The sequence below is a fragment of the Mustela erminea genome, chromosome 11 (genome assembly GCF_009829155.1).
Source record: "Mustela erminea isolate mMusErm1 chromosome 11, mMusErm1.Pri, whole genome shotgun sequence".
Taxonomy (NCBI): Eukaryota; Metazoa; Chordata; class Mammalia; order Carnivora; family Mustelidae; genus Mustela; species Mustela erminea.
Window position 1 is genome coordinate 2652059 of NC_045624.1, and position 16049 is coordinate 2668107.

A 16049-nucleotide genomic window follows, 5' to 3' on the forward strand; every position below is an offset into this window, starting at 1 on the left:
ACACCCCATCCCTGCATGATGTAGCATCTGGGGGGCATGTCCGCATGATCCCCCACCCACCCCAACCCAGGACACGGCCACCTGCGGACGACCATAACCCAGGATGTGGCCCGAAGGCCCGCCCTCCAGCAGAAAAGCTTCAGGCTGGCTCCAGGCCTCTGGTCTGAGACGGGGCCTCTGCCTCCTGCATACCCCACCCCCACTCTTCCCTCCCGTGAGGCAGTAGGGGCCCTGGGGGCCTGTCTCAAGCTGCTGGCTGAGACACAGTCACATTTCCCTAGTGCTCCCCCCTACACACCCTTCACCCCAAACAAGGTCTGAGGGACCCAGAGTGGGCCCAGGACAGGATGGTCCTGGACCAATTCTGCCTCTATCTTAGCAAATGACAGGAAACTGCAATCTCGGTCGATGGCTCCTCTCTGAAAGGCGAGGGAAAAGCCCGCCTCGCCTCTCTCAGTTCTCCGTACTGCGGAGACACTATGCTTTTGGGTGGAAGGGGTCATACGAGACACACAGCCAATCACGTGTGGTTTTCCTCCTGCTAAGGTAAATAGAAATGAAAATGTCAGTTTATCTGAGTTAGACAAGTGTCACCCAGATCATCAGAAAAGAGGGCTGGACTGAGGAGTGCCACCGAACTCGTCAGCCCTGAATTTTGATCACCCAGAGCGGATTACCAGAACGCGTCGAACACCGAAATAGCCCATCACATCACAGGGCGGCCCCGGGCGGTGGGAAGGCATGTGGCGCATGCAAGGGCTTCTCACGGAGCAGCTGATGCACACCTGACCCCCCATGGAAGATGCCACATCCTCCTGCGCCCCGTTCTGTCCCTCCCCGGTCAGCGAACCCCCGCGTAGTCACACACTAAGTGTGTGTGGCAGTGGGGATGATTGGGGCCGTGGGTGCGCCTGGGGCTTCTGTCTGGGTCTAGACGCCTGAAGGTGCAGAAGGGGAGACGTGGAGAGTGAAGACACGGAGCTGAGCGGTCAGGGGCAGGGGCCGTCTGTCTTCCCTCAGGACAGGCTGGCCCCAGAGTCCAGGGTTCAGGGAGGCCCTCTGGGGCCGGGGCCTGCTGGCAAATCCGCGCATCTCATGGTCGGCTGAGTCCACCGCTGCATGTCCGACGTGGCTTGGCGGCTCGGCTCCGCACGGCCACGGAGGGACCCAGGCAGACGTGGGCCTCTGTGCTCTGTGACATTGCAGCTTAACCTGAGTGTCCAGAGCTTGAAGGCAGGAGAGGAAAAACGCAGGAAACTCACAGCTGCTTTTAGTAGCCTCAGACTCAAGGGTCCCAGGGAGCCACTTTGTCCCCAAGATCATTGGTCAGGGCTAATCTGGCGTCCCCACCTGACTGCCAGGAAGGCTGGGGAGCACACAGGTGCACATGGACTGTTCTGGGAGCAGTGCGTGGGTACAGCCAGCACCACACCTTGGCGGCCGCTTCAAAACTTGAGGGAGACTTGAGAGGATTAGGGCAGACCGACATTCCCAAGTCCTGGAAACCGGGGCGCGCCTGGGAGGGGGAGGGGGCGGCTGGGAGCCTCCCCTCCCCCACTGCCCAACGCCTCTCCTCCCCTCCTGGGGGGGGGGCCTGGGTCAGTGGGAGCTGAGGACAGCAAAGGCAGGTCTCTGGAATGCGGGATGTGCGGCCGGCTTCAGGGGGAGTCAGGTTTTATGCCTGAGGCAGGGGGAACTCTAACACACACTAGAGCAGCAAGACAGAAATTACCTTCTAGATGGCTGCCATCAGCAATATTTCTGGGGCCAGCTTGCCTCCTGTGACCTCCCCGTCAAGTGGGCGCACCCTAGCTCCCGGGCTCGTACCCTCACATGCTCACACATGGACGTACAGACACACCTGCGATTTCATGTACCATTTTACCACAATGGCTGTGTTTGCAGGGGAGTGCGACGGACTGAGTTTTGCCTCCTCTCTCTGTAACTAATGACCTCCATCTGCATACAAGCACCTTCACATCTAATAGGAATTGAAACTCGCAAGAACCTGAGAGCTTCCCCCTAATCAGGGCAATCCTGAATATACAGTTGGAGCTCAGCAAATAATTAATAGTAATGAAAATTGACATTGTAAAAATTAAAGTGAGGGGGCTGATAGAAAGGAATTGGTTTGGTTGTCAAACCTCAGGCCTAAAGGGAAACAGATTGCTTTGGAGAATCTTTTAATTAATTTCAGAGTTTCCCAGTTTCTTCTGTGCCAAATGAGCTGAGTTTCCTCCTCGGCCGTCAGGATCCTGTGCAGAGAGAGGGAGACACGGGGAGAGATGGTGTCAGGGCTCCTGCCATCCCGAGAGCCTCCCGAATCCCCCTCCTCCAGCAAAGCAAGCTCTAGGTGAGGGGACCCAGCCCAAAGAGGGGCTGGTTTTGCACATTTACTTTCACTACCTATGAATGCACCAGGAGGTCTACCTCATTCATAGCTAAAATAAAAATGGATCTCCACCGTCTGACCAAGTTCAGCCACTGAGCTGCGGCATTAACTTGTATTCTAACAAGATTAAAATATATTTGTCCTGGGGATTAGCATACTTAAGTCTCCTTTTGCCTTTTTAGCCGGGGCAGGGTACTTTGATCTGCCTTGCGTGGCGAGAGCGCGGCTTGGGCCCAGCTCTCCGACTGCCAAGTGTGAAATCGGCCTGATGTCATCCCCATTCTTCGTCTTCTACATCTTTCACCAGTTTAATTATATTTCCGCCACAAAGCTCTGGCGCCTCATTGCATATTCAAGTTAGACCAGGAAGCATTTAGAGAAAAAAGGTGCGAATGAGATACCCCTGTAGGGGGAGGGGAGGGGCCGCAAGCCGCGAGGTGCAAAGCCAGGGGCCGGCCCTGGGCGCCCCCGCCGGACGCTTCGACCTGCGCGGCTACGAGAGCCCCGGCCCACTCCGCGCGGGGCACGAGGGCCGCGGTCACGCCCGCGCTGGGCTCGGGGTGTCGGCTCTGGCGCTGACCATCCTCGGACGCGCTGGTTCTGGCTCCTCGGGGCTCCGAGCCCTCAGGGCGCGCTCCCTCCCGTGGCTGAGTCGAAGCTGCCGCCCTCCCCGCCAGGGGGTCATCCACGGTCCTGCCGCCTCCTTGGAGGCAGCGAGCAGCGGCCACAGTAGATGCGGGGCTCCCGGCGCCGAAGGGAGTGAGTCTGGCTGACCTTTGATCCTCGCAAGAACCAATTTCGCTCTCGCCCAGACCCGACATCCTGACCCTCCAGCCCTTTGCAGATTCCCCGGAACCGCTCGGAAGGGCCAGCTGTCGGGCAGAACGGGGCTCCAGCGGATCCCCGTGGGGCACCTCTTAGACGGCCTCGCCCCCCCCCCACCAGAGCTTCGCCCCCTCGGCTGAGGGCTGGGGATGGACGGACGGAGGAGAGGCCGGGAACAGCCAGTCCTGTGCTGCGGGGGGCACCCCTCGGAGGGCACTCGTGTTTGGGGGAGGAAATGAACCACCTGCAGGGGTGGCTGCGGCTGACCTTCACCCCAGCCCCAGCCCCAGCCCCAAACCCAGGCCCAGGCTCCTCGAGCTCCCAGCTGGAGTGTCTCCCAGACCAGGCATGGGGGTGGGGGTCTGCGGCAGGACCTTGGGTGTTACTTCCACTTACAAGCTGGACAGAATAGAAATGCAGATGGGCTTCCCCGGCCCTGGAGAGCAGGGCAGCCTGGGAAACGCTCTGAGGCTGGCCTGCTTTGTCCGAGGCTTCCAGAGGCTCCACTCTCCTTGGTGGGGGGTGTGTCTCTGCAGGTAAACCCTCAGCAGGTGGGCTGCAGTGATCCTCACTGTGCCACTTGGGAAAGACAAAGGGATGGGTCGTTCAGAAGGTCCCGATTTATGTCCATTTTTATTTTGAATCACCACTCTTGTGAAAATTAGGAGGTTAACAACACATTGCTTCTTAAATTGAATGATATAATTATAAAATTATCTCCACATAATTAACTCAGGATTATGTTTCATTCTGGTTAGCATGTAATCAAAGCCTGTTATGCTTTTAGCTATAGGAACAGCAATTAATTTAGAAGGGTTACCTAGACCCTTCGCTCTTCACACCCAGCAGCTCATCAGCCCGCCAGGACGCCCACTCGCTCTTGGAGGAAGCGGGAGAGACACGGGAGGTGGGGGGCAGCAGGAGCATGAACACGGGCTGGGGCCCACGTGCCACGTGGAGCTTGGCTTCCGGTCTCGCTGTCCAGTAAGCTGCCTGCATCCCGTGCTTGGAGTCACATCGGGCTCAGGGCGATGGGACGATGTCGCCAAGCGCAGCGACCACAGATGGGAACGGGAGATGGAGTGCTGTGTGACGTGGCCGGGCTTCTGTGGAAATCCCAGGAGCAGCATCTTACTTATGTTGTAATGGAGAAAAACGTGGCGGGACATCCCGTAGTGAGGCCGTGTGTGCGTGTGTCCGAGCTACAGCCGTGATCCACTCTCCTCCTCACGATTTCCTCTTTTCCTTGCTTTAAACTCTGTAGAGGCTGCATTGGGCGGTGGCAACCAGGAAGGCTAGGCGCTCTACCAGAAACAGGCGCCAGGGTTGTGGGGGGCAGAGCCCGACACGGGTCATTGCTGAGTGGGGAGGCAACCCCTCACTTGCCGAGCCCTGAGCCCTGTTCTGTGCCGGGTGCTTTAGGCTCATTTTCCCTCATGAAAAACTCTACGGGGAAGCCCATTAGGTCAGCTTTCTTGCTATTGGAGAGATGAATGGCCGGCTGAGCTGGGCTGGGGGCAGTTAGGATAGTTTACCTTCACTGTGGGGCACTTCTTTGTGTGCTGGAGGGCTACCTTATGTGTTTGCATGGAAAAAAAAAAAAACCCTGAAACCTGAGCTGACCGAGCCCAAGTGTGGAAGCAAACTCAGCCCACTGCTTTGGCTGGCCTCAGCCTTTCCCCAAACAAACAGGCGTTGGAACCCAGCCTGGTCATCACACATTCGAGGGACCGAGATTTTTCCCAACTTTCACCCAGATGCTTTCACACGGGAAGGTATACTCTGAGACTTCTTAGTTGTAGCGTAAGCGGTTTATTGGGGACACCTTACTTGTAGTGATAGAAAAGGGGTACTGGCCTTGGAGCTTCATGATTCTGCCTTGTCTCCCCCGCACCCCCTCCCTGATTTGGAAGAAATACCAGCTTCCAGGGCTCACATTCTGTTGCTAGGAGTGGGAGACTAAAGCTACCGAAAACCTCAGGACAAAGTTTTGGCCCAAAGGGAAAAGTCCAATGCAGCGTCCCCTGGCCGCTAAGTGACGCCAGAGGGCAGGGGCCCGGGTCCGCAAGGCTGGAGGGAAGCGGCCAGTCTGCTGCTGGGAGGGGCCGCAGACACAGAAACGGGGCAGCAACTCCTCACCGCGCGCTTGGCAGCTGGAGCCTGTGATTACCCATCCAAGGAGGAGAGAAAAGCGAAAGGAAGAAAGGGCGGTTAGCGGAGGGGGTCGAGGTTGGGGGAAGGAGGAGGCAAACCGGAGGAGCTGACAGTCCCCTTCCAGACAAAGGACTTGGCGGCAGGAGAGAACCCCGAAGGCGCGGCTGAAAGGCTCTGGGCGGCCCCTTCCGCAGGCAGCGCCGGCTCCGACGCTCCGACCGCACGGCCAAGTTTCAAAGCCCGACAGATGGGGACGGGAGGCAGCCCGCCCTGGTGCTTCCAGACCGTCAGTGCACGCAGTGATCCCCACCGTTCCTCGGCCCCATGGAGCACCCCACTGCGCCAGGGTCCCTCCCGCCGGCGCGCCCCACCCTGACCCTGACTTCCTTCCCAGTCTGGGGGGGACTGGGACAGGGCCTCTCTGGGATGCCTTCCAGGCAGAGGGGCCGGAAAGGCGGCCTGGGAGGCAGATCTGGCTACTCTTTGTTTCTGCTCTGAGCAAAGCGCGGGTCTCAGTTCTGAAAGGGGGCCAGCCAATAGAGGGGGTAGATGTCCCGGGTTCTGGACCTAAGGTTCCCCTTCCCAGAAAACCGGCCCTGGCATCTCTCAGGGAGATGGAGGGCCCAGGAGTCTGGGGACCCCCTACCTCTGCCCAGAGTTGTTGCTCAGGCCTCACTCAGGCCTGGGACTGGGCGGACAAGGGCGGTAAGCTTGGGCCACACCTGTTCCCTGGGACCCCGGAGTCGTTCTGGCCCCCCCTCCCTCCATCTTGGGCTCCCCAAATCCCCAGACTGAAGATGTGGCTGGCACTCTGACACCTGAGCACCGGGCTACTAACAACGACAATAATAGTAACGGACGGTCATAGTAACGTCGGTCGCTACCGTCGGCCTCGCCAGCCAGAGACGGAGCAGCGGCGGACCACGCTTGATTAAATCTCATAATTAGGAGGCACTTTAATGAATATTATCACATTTCAGGCGATTTCAAGAATGGCCTTTTATTTTCTGTGGGCGCGCCGCAGAAATACAATGAAGCATTTGAAATTAGTAACAACGTGAATTGTGTATCCAGGGCTCACGCGGCCTGGTCGGGGGGCGCTCCCGCCAGGGTCAGGGACACGCGCGCCAGAGCTCCCGGCGGCCGCACCCACGCGCGCGCCCGTCTCCGCCCGCGAGGGGCCTCCCCCGCCTGCCAGCACGCGGGGTCCCGGGACGCAACCCTCCGTCCTCTGCGTCCGTCCAGGCCACCCCTACTGGAGGCCGGCAGGAGGCCTCGCCTCGGCCCCGCGCGCACGGGGGAAGCACGGAGAGGGGAGCCCGCGAGGCCCGGCGCAGGGGCTGCGGTGCGGGTGTGGCGCGGGTGTCGGGGTGCGGGAGTGCCCTGCAGAGAGCGGTGGGCACCGCGCTCTGGCCCTGGGTCGCCAGTGTCTATGCGCCTCCAGCCGCGGCTGCTCCTGGGCGGCGGCGGGTTTCGGCGGAGCCGGGACGTCCCCGGGCGCTTGGGGAGCTGTCGGGCAGGCGAGACGGCGGAGGTCGGCTGTGGAATCCGCGGGAAGCGGAGCGACTTGCCGCCGAGCGAGGGCGAGCGAGCGCGGCCTCCCAGCCAGCGCGGGGCGGGCAGCGCGCTTCACGCCTGGGGTCTGGGTGTGTGCGGGGAGCCGAGCGCCGCGTGCCCGAACTCCTGCGCCGGCGTCCGGAAGCCCCCATCGATTGCACCTTTTGAGTCCAGGAAAGCAAACAACAACAACAAAGTCGGGGTCCTCTTGGAGATCACACGAGGTCAGCTGCGTGGCTCCTTCCTAGCTTCCCCTTAAGAAAGCCCATGGTGGTCCACACCAGATGACCCTCAGGCCTGCTTTGACCCTAGGATTCTGACTCCAGCCTGACGGTTGGACCCCCGCTCATCTGACCACTTTGGCGGTGGGAAGAGGAAGGACCTCTGAACCCCAAGGGGCCCTGCTAAGCCTCTCTGCCACCCCCCCCACCGGCAGGAAACACCGCTCAAGAAGGGCAGGCAGCCACAGGCATCTATACTCCCCCAACCAGGCTCTCAGGCCCCGCATAGATTTTGCTGGGCTTGGAGGATCCTGGACACAGACAGGCCTGGGCCATGGCCGCCCTCGGCTGGAAGGAGAAAGGGCTTCCTTTACAACCCCGCTTTCCTCTGAAGAACATTGATGGAACTGGCCTTCTGGAGCTTGAACAGTCTGGCTGGCGCTCCAGCCCAAGGCTCCACCAACTCTCGGAGCTGCAGTCCTGGTGGAGCCCTGAGTCCAGGAGGAAGCGATCCGGCTCTGGATTCAGAAAGGGGCCTTGCCTCCCCTGCAGGCCTGGCTCTGGTCTCCACTTGCCACTGAGAGAGAGAGAGAGAGAGAGAGAGAGATGCTGGCTGGGGCAACAGGGACTCTTCACGAGCCTCAAACTTAGATTGAATTTAAAAATGTAATAAATATAGGAGCAAAACCAGAATCTCAACCATTTGAGGGTCTAGGGGTTCATTCCGTCCAATCCCTTGTCAGAGACAAATAAATAAATAAGTAAATAAATAGAAAAGAAAACAAAAACTCCCTATGCTGCTGCAGGCTTAATGTTTGCTTGCACTCCTCTGAGGATGGGGAACTCATTACTTTACAAAAAAGGAACTCATTACCTTAGAAAATTGTACCAGTAGAAAACTGTACCTTAGAAAATGTACAGTTTTCAATCAATAATGTTATGATTTGTGAATAGATTAAAAGAATGATTGTTTAATGTTGCTGTACTGTCTTTAAAAAGAGAGAGAGAGAGAGAGAGGGTGACCAATCAGGTAATAGAAATTGCCCCTGTCCTTTTTGTTCTGTGTTTACTCTAAAGAATCCTCAGAATTATGTAGGGGAAGGGGGAGACACTGGGATTTCCTGATTGATCACACCCTATTGGCGATGACCCTGGGGCACTCCTGAGACCAGGCAGGTAGGACTCCAGAGCCTCCGTGGTGAGACCCCAGCTTTCTCTGGCTTGATGCATCTTTGCAAATCCTGGGCCCCTCTCCTGCCCCAAAGGCCCAGCTTCCATTTGGGAAGCCAATGTAGAACCCAAAACATGGATCTCCTTTGGCAGCAAATCATCCTTGCTAGTCTCTGAGTTTCTTTCTTTTTCATGGCAAGGGAGTTTGGACAGAGATCAGTTGGGCACACCTTGTGCACTCAGCTATCCTGGCAGGACACACTGGCTGTCACCACTCTCCCCAGAACGCTACCCGGATGGATGCTTCTGGTGTTCTGGTCAGCTCAGACACAGTCTGTCCTTCCCCTGCCTCAGCCTTTGGATGTGTCCAAGTCCTTTGCTTTGGGCATAGAAGCAACAACAAAACATGAAAAAGGAGAACCCTCCCCCTCGGGAGCAACATCTCTCTCCCTCCTGTAGGAACAGTGGGGAGACAGAAACCTGTTGCATTTTGTAGGATTTTCGACAATTATGCAATGAAATGGCACCATACTTTTGAACACTTCCTTCTGGCAAAGAAGTGTACTTAAATTACTTTGGTTTTTCTGTGCTCACACGTGGAGATATTCAAAGTGTCTTCATTTTTTTTTTTTTTTTAATTTGCACCTCTGCCTGTGAAGGTAGGCAGGTGCTCCCCTGCTCCGATCACGGCAAAGGGAGGGAGCACCCGCACCACGACGGGGAGGAGGCCCAGAGCCGTTGGGCCAGACTTGGAAACACACTTAGAAAAACTAGTCATGCCAACTTGGACATCCAATATTTTACAATAAAGCGGGTTTTGTTTTTATTTAATGTAACTTTCAAGAATTTAAACACACAAAAAATGCAAGGGGAATGTTCACAATGCTGATAGCCACAGTTGTAAGTAGAAACATTCATTTCTCATAAGATTATAAATATTTGATGCTGGAACTGTAAAATGCACATGTTTTATAAACTAAAAAAAAAAAAAAACAAAAAAAAAAACTTTGCTTCCTGCTAAAAAGGCATATCATTTCATTGAGTTTCCTAAGCAGCAGATGGTTATTCACAGAATTTTAAATTACAACTTTTTTTATAGTTTCCTTTTTAAAAAGGTTTGCACTAGTATGTACAAAGTGAAACTATTATCGCAGTGAAATAAAGAGGTTTAAGGCAAAGAGAGACGTTCACCCTCAGTCCTGGGAGGGGGGCATTCGGCTGTGGGTCTGGTTCAGCCACCGACACACGCCGCCCCCGCCCCTGGGCTGTCCCGGCTGCAGATGGACATTTGGACACGATTCTTTTCCCATACACTAAACAGAAGACAGTGCAGAGTTATATATATAGATAATGTGTTTGTTTATATATATGTACTTGGTGGGGATATATTGAATATATTTAATTTACACTGTACCACACCTTCAAAAAATAAAATGTATATTTAAAAAAAAAACAAGAAAAGACAGAAAGTGATAAGAAATGATTATTTACACATTTCCTCCTTCCTCTTGATACTGGAGGATTCTGAGTTCCTCTAAAAGTCAAGGGAGCCACATGCTGGGGAACTGTGGACTCGTACACTTCCGTGCCTGTGTGCACGCGGTACACAGATACGTACACACACACACATATGTACCTTGAAAGAATGCTCTCCAAAGCAGAAGCAGCCACTTAAAAATAGAGGAAAAAAAAAAGGAAAAGGAAAAAAGAAAGGAAGAAAAACAAGAAAGGAACAAAACACCAGCTCCGTCTGGAGAGCCCTCTGCCCCGGAGGCAGCAGACCTCCACCATTTCTGGGGCCCACGGAGCGCCTGGGGGAGCTGAAGGGCAGCAGGAGAGTCCTGGGGCCTGAAGGGACAGGACGAGGGGCAGCTCCGCCACCACCGGCCACATGCTGGGCCTATGGGCCTGGGATCCCTGAAGTGGTGCCCAGAGGCGAGAGAGCTGGCTGTGGCAGCGGGGCGGCTGGATTGGGGACAGAAAGACAGACGGGGACTGAAGCACAGGGAGGTGCTGGCCAGGCCTTGGGGAGGAGGAGGAGGGGGAGGAGGAGGAAGAGGAGAGAAGGCCGGAGGAGAAGAGCCCGGTGCGGCTGGGGGCCTGGAAGGCCCCTCGGCCCAGCCCAGAGCGCTCCTGCCCACCGCCAAGAAGCAGCGGCACTCCTCCCAGGACCCCAGTGTCCCTCCTCCCAGGACCCCAGTGTCCCTCCGGCTGCCGGGCTGGGGTGCAGACCCTCCTGCTGTCCTCACCAGGCCCACACAGACAAAGGGGCAGAACTCAGAGACCAAGTAGGAGCTATTTATTCGGTTCACAGTCCCGTGAAATGCAGCAATAAAAATCTTTGGACTTCAGCAAGTTGTTTTAATTTTTTTCTTCTTTTGAAATTAAAAAATAAAAGTGTCCCAAGTCCCACAACGGAGCCTAGGGGATTAGAAAAGATGAAACCCTAAGCAGCCCCCTCCACAAAAAAAAAAAAAAATCATAAAATTAGCATAATCTCATAAACACTGGAAAACTCAAAAATATTTTATAGTCAGATATTTTGGATTTTACACCACCTGTAAATTATATATACATAGAATATTGCAGAACCATAGCTAATACACGATATCTTCACTATTAATGCTGGTATAATCTTTATACACTGGCCCTTTATGATTTTAAATTATTGCATTGCTTAGCGCCAACGGAGGCCGGCCCCGGCGCCCGCCCGCCCTACTCGCTGTCCGACTTGCCCTCCTTGGCGGTCGTCGAGTGGTTGTACAGGCCCTGGGCCATGAGGTGCACAGCCAGCGTGTTCTTGCTGCCCGTGGCCTTCTTGATCTTGGCCCGCTTGTTCTGGAACCAGATCTTGATCTGCGACTCGTTGAGGCTGAGCTCCTGCGCCAGGCTCTGGCGCCGCTGCTCGGTCAGGTACCTGTTGGTCTGGAACTCGGCCTTGAGCCGCTGCAGCTGCTCCGCCGTGAAGGCCGTGCGGGGCCGCTTGTCCTCTTTGTTGGGGTTCTTCTTCTTTGGTTTGCGGGACCTGGGACCTGGGTGGGCGCGGTGCACAGAGAACTGGGTTAGGAGGGCTCCAGGCCTGTCTGCCAACTCAGGTCCCCATCAGCCACCTCCAGGACCCACCCCTGGAAAGCCAGGCTCAGGACATCATGGGGTGAAAGGGGGTGTGTAGTGGTTGGGGCAGGCTTAGCGGAAAGGTCTCCAGGGGCACCTGGCTGGCTGGGGGGGGCGGTGGAGCATGCAAGTATTGATCTTGGGGGTCTGAGCTCCAGCTACACATGGGGCACAGAGTTTACTTAAGATTTTTTTTTAAAAAGAAGAAAGAAAGGTCTCCAGATAAAAGAAAAACTCCTGCAGGAAAGAAAAACCCCCAAACTTCCTAGCAAGGCCTTCTTTGCTATCCCTCTCTGTCCCGCAGTAAGGGGAGGGAGGCCCAGGGGAGGCCCGAGGAAAGGTTGGGGGAGGGGAGGGGCAGCCAGAGCAGCAGCACGAGCCCAGAGAATGGCGACAGGAAGTACACTGGCTGCCCACAGGGGATGCCCTCGGGTGCCAGGGGTGGCGGAGTCAGGGGGCAGGTGCATCCAGAGAGCGCGAGAGGCCCTGGCTCTGCCTTCACCCGACAGCCCCCTTTCTGCCTCCCCTAAACAGCATTGTGGGCCCAAGTTCATTGTTTCCTTCCAGGAGAGGAGGGAGCACAGGGATCCGCCCGGGATGGGGAAGGATCACTGAGCCACTCAGAGCCCCCCCTTCACCTCCCACCAAGTCTCCCGGGCAGGAGAGGGGACCGGGTTCCCCCATTCTGGAGCCGCCTCCCTGGAGGCCGCAGAGGAACCCAGCTGACCCTGTGCAGAGAATTCTGATCCTCCACCCGGGTTTCCTCCCGCTGGGACACCCCCTGCAGCACTCGAGATTGCTGTGGGACAGTGGTGGCGAGGTCTAGGACCCCACCACCTGAAAAGGCCTGAGTGAGGGGAGCAGAGGGGAGGGCCAAGCGCTTTCTTTTTGGTGGTATCAAGAAATTCAGCCCTACAACGGTGTCTTTGAGGGGAGAGTCGGCAAAGGCCCGTTAGGGGAGGGAGTCTGGGCTGCACGTGTGGGTTTCTTACTCTGGGAAGTGAACCAGCTTTGGGGGAGCTCCGTCCCCAGCTCCTTCCCAGACAGCCCGCAGCAGGGAGGCTGGACCCCTGCCGGCTCCCTTAAGCTGCCAGAACCCCCAAGGTCTCAGAGCCCACCCTGCAGGCCAGGGGACAGCCCCGCCACCCTGCACAGCAGCGGCGGAGGGATCTCGGCGGACGCCTCCGGGTGCACCAGACCCGAACCCGGAGAGTGAAGAAAGCAGGGAGCGCGGGGTCCGGCTGGTCCCGAGACCCAGCGGACCCGGAGAACTCCCTGTCCGCAGATCCAGTCGTGCGCTCTCGGGGAGGCAAACTCGGGAAGAGGGGCTGTGGGCGCCGGCGAGGGGTCTCCAAGGGCCGTTTGGCTTAAACTCCGAGCCTTTTGGATTTGGGGGCAGACCCACACTCATAGCCGCCGCCCCGCGCACACAGCCACCCCCGCGCGCGCGCACACCCACCGCTCCCGCCGCGCACACTCCGAGGGCGCGGGTTCCGCGCCAGCCGGCGGGCTTTGATCGAGAGGCCGCCGGGGCGCGCGCGAAGGGTTAGCGGTGTCTCCGGGAGGCCTCGCGAGGCCCCGCACCCGCGCGGACCCGACCGTGGCCTCGTGCTCCGGGAGCCGGTTCTGCGCCTCCACTGTCCGGGGAAGCGCGCGCCCTGCCCGCCAGACTCCTCCCGCACACACGAACCAGCCCGTAAACCGATACACACCATTTTGCGGAAAGGAAATCTCCCTAAGATCAGAATTTTTAGTTCTCTTTTTCTTTCAAAACGCACACACTTGAGAAACAGAAGCAAACATCGGCAAAGAAAACTCTGCCTCTCTTCTTTCTAAAAGGCCAAGAAACACAAACGTTACCTTATGGGTTTCTTTTCTGTAGTTGTTGCTTGTTTGTTTTTGTTGTTGCTGTTGTTTTGTTTTGTTTGGTGTTTTTTTGGTTTTGTTTTGTTTTGTTTTTAAGTCCAGGAAGAGCAGCGGCTGGGGCCCGGCCGGGCTGCGGGGCTCCCTCGGCCACCGGGGCCTGGCGCGGCCGGGGCTCTGCGGCAGCACAAAGCCGGGCCGAGGCTCCTCGCTGGCCGCATTGTGAGTCTATATGTTAATTAAATATTAACAAAGGAGGGAGGCGAGAACAATGGAGCAAATTTCAGATCTAGCCGGAGAAATGTGGATTTCACCAGAAATATACAAAGACGTTTCTGAGGGAAGGCGGCCAAGGGGAGACTCGGTTGTGCTGGGATTTGGGTAAACAAACCCCACAAAACAGTTGAGGGGTGGGGGCCAGCGGGGTCGGGTCTGGATTACCAGCTCCGGGACAAATGGAGTCCGTCCCTAATGGCGGTTTGCAGCCACGGACCCCCATTTCATGTAACCGATGATTTCTACATGGATGTGCATTTAGCTTTTAAAAATCCAGATCTATGAAAAATACACCCAGAACCCCTGCAAACACCCGCGGGCCCCTCCACCCACCCTCCTGCAGAAACCGGCTTCTTTCCGCTCTGGGGGCTGCCCCAGGAAACCTCCAGGAGAAGGTCCTTTCTTTGGGGGACTGCAGGCCTCCCTCCTCCCAGCAGTGTGCAAGATGGGGGCTGAGCTCCCCTACCCTGCAATCAGGCAATGTAATCGCAGCGAAGGGCCCCTCTATTGCCATCCCTTCCCTATCTCTATTCCCTGTTCCTCCCTCCTCAGCCCGGGCCCAGGGGTCTAAGGAAGAGCCTGGAACCTAGCTAGCTCTTTCTTCCCTGGCTTCATCTGGGATAACGGGGTCGTAGGAGCAGTCTAGGTCTGCGGGACCCAGACATGGGTCCTGGGTCTGGACTGAGTTGGAAGAACGGAGAAAGGGTTAAGAGTGCTAGCTTCTAGGCTAGTCTTCCAGCCACCCGCGGTGTCACCAAATAAACTCCAGCCAGGAGAGCGGCAGATTAGGGACTTTTGGTAGTGGCCCCAAAAGCAAGACAGAGAGGGAAGGTCCTGTCGCTTCTGTTTTCCGAAGCTATCTGTATCCCCCCGGCGAATCAGTCCAGCCCCCTCTCCTCCTCGGCCGCTGCCCTGGCCAGCGTCAGCCGCACACAATGTCTCTGTTTGTGCGTCTTTGTGTGTGCTGGGGTTGGGGGTGGTGTCCTGGTGTCTTCTTCCTTCGGGCAAGTTCCCCCGCCTGTGCCGCCCCGCAACCCCGCAAGCCTCCCCACGACGGGCTCACCTGAAGAAGGCCGGTCCGAGTAGCGCGTGCAGTAGACCCAGGCCGGCCAAAGCATGGGCTGCGCGCCCAGGTTGGCGCTGGCCTGCGAGCTGTCCGAGTCCGAGCTCACCGACAGGTCGCCGCTGCCCAAGGCGCGGGCCTTGAGCGTCCCGTCCAGGGGGGCCCCGGCGTCGCCGCCTTTCTTGGCGCCGCCGTGCAGCGAGAGCGCCTTGGAGCCGCCTTCCCCGTCGCCCGGAGAGTCGCCGCCGCCGCCGGCGGGCAGCGGTGCGGGCGCACTGGGCGCGTTCTGCCGGGCCTCTCGGCCAGACCCCAGGAGGGGCTCGGCGCCGCCCGCGCCGCCGCCTCCTTCCGCGCCGCCCGCGCCGCCTTCCCCGCCGGCTCCACCGCCTCGTCCTCCTCCCGCGCCGGCACAGCACGTCCCCGTGTCCTTCCTCCGGCCGAACTCGGGCCGCAGGATGTTGTCGATGAAGAAGTTGGTGATGCGGTGCGGGTGCTGGTGGTTGCCCGGCGCCTGCAGGACCGCGGGCAGCATCAGAGCCCGCCGGCGGCCAGTGTCCGCGTCGCCCGGGCTGCCGCCGCCGCCCGAGCCGCCGCTGGGGCTGGATTCCGGCTGCCGCTGCCCCTCCGCCGCCGCCGCTTCGCTGGGCTTCGGGTCATTCTCCTCCATGCTGTTCACGACAAATCCCAAACTGGTTCTCCGGGGACCCTCCCCCCCGCCAATCAGCCCTCGGCCCGCCCGTGGCGCGCACCGAGACACTCGCGGCCGGCTCGCGCTCCTACCCCGCCGAGGCTTCCGAGGGCGTGCGCGGCGGCCGAGGCCAGGGCTGGGGTCCTACAAGTCACCGGCCGCGTTTGGAGGGGAGCCACGTTCCGATCCGCGAGTTGAGTTAGAAAATACCAAGAGTCTCCCCGCGCCCAACGCCGGGAGGTTCAAAAGAGTCGGGTCCTCGTCTTCGCCGCGCGCCCTCCCCGGGCGCTACACAGTCACAACGGTCCGGCGGGGACCCGGGGCTCCTCCAGGGCTCCGCGCTCCGCTCCGCGTCCGGCTGCCTCCGGCTCCGGCTCCCGCGCTGCCGCCGCGGCCGCCCGGGGCCGGAGCTGCGCGCATGCAGGCAGCGCGCTCCCCCGCGCTCACGCCCGCCCGGGCCCGCTCGGGCCGCCGCTGCCGCCGCCGCCGCCGCCGCCGCCGCCGCCGCCCGGCCGCCCCCGCCCGCGCGCCCCGGCCGGCCCTCGAGGGTGCGGGGCGCGAGCGGTCAGCGCGCCCGCCGCCGCCGCCAGCACGCACATGGAGGCCCGCGGGCCCGCGCTGCGCTCGGCCGCCGCCCCGCTGCGGGCCCGGGCGCCCCACCGGCGTGCGGCCGCGCCCCCGCCGAGCCCCGCCGAGCCCCGCGGCCCGAGGCGCATGGGTGAGCGG

General features: G+C 58.6%; 1 protein-coding gene across 1 annotated transcript; it reads right to left on the reverse strand.

Moving 5' to 3' along the window:
• Positions 1–9768: 9768 nt before the first annotated feature.
• EN2 (engrailed homeobox 2) lies at positions 9769–15783 on the reverse strand. Its single transcript, XM_032305625.1, has 2 exons — positions 14636–15783; positions 9769–11351 (listed from the first exon to the last, which is right to left on the reverse strand). Exons 1-2 carry the CDS (start codon positions 15300–15302, stop codon positions 11035–11037), a joined length of 984 nt encoding a protein of 327 aa, XP_032161516.1. The 5' UTR covers positions 15303–15783; the 3' UTR covers positions 9769–11034.
• Between the last annotated feature and the right edge of the window lie 266 nt (positions 15784–16049).

Coding starts and splice junctions, on each gene's coding strand:
- EN2 (XM_032305625.1), bottom strand. CDS start 15,302: ATGGAGGAGAATGACCCGAAGCCCAGCGAAGCGGCGGCGGCGGAGGGG. Junction 11,352..14,635: donor CTCGGACCGGCCTTCTTCAG/GTGAGCCCGTCG, acceptor GCGCCCACCCAG/GTCCCAGGTCCCGCAAACCA.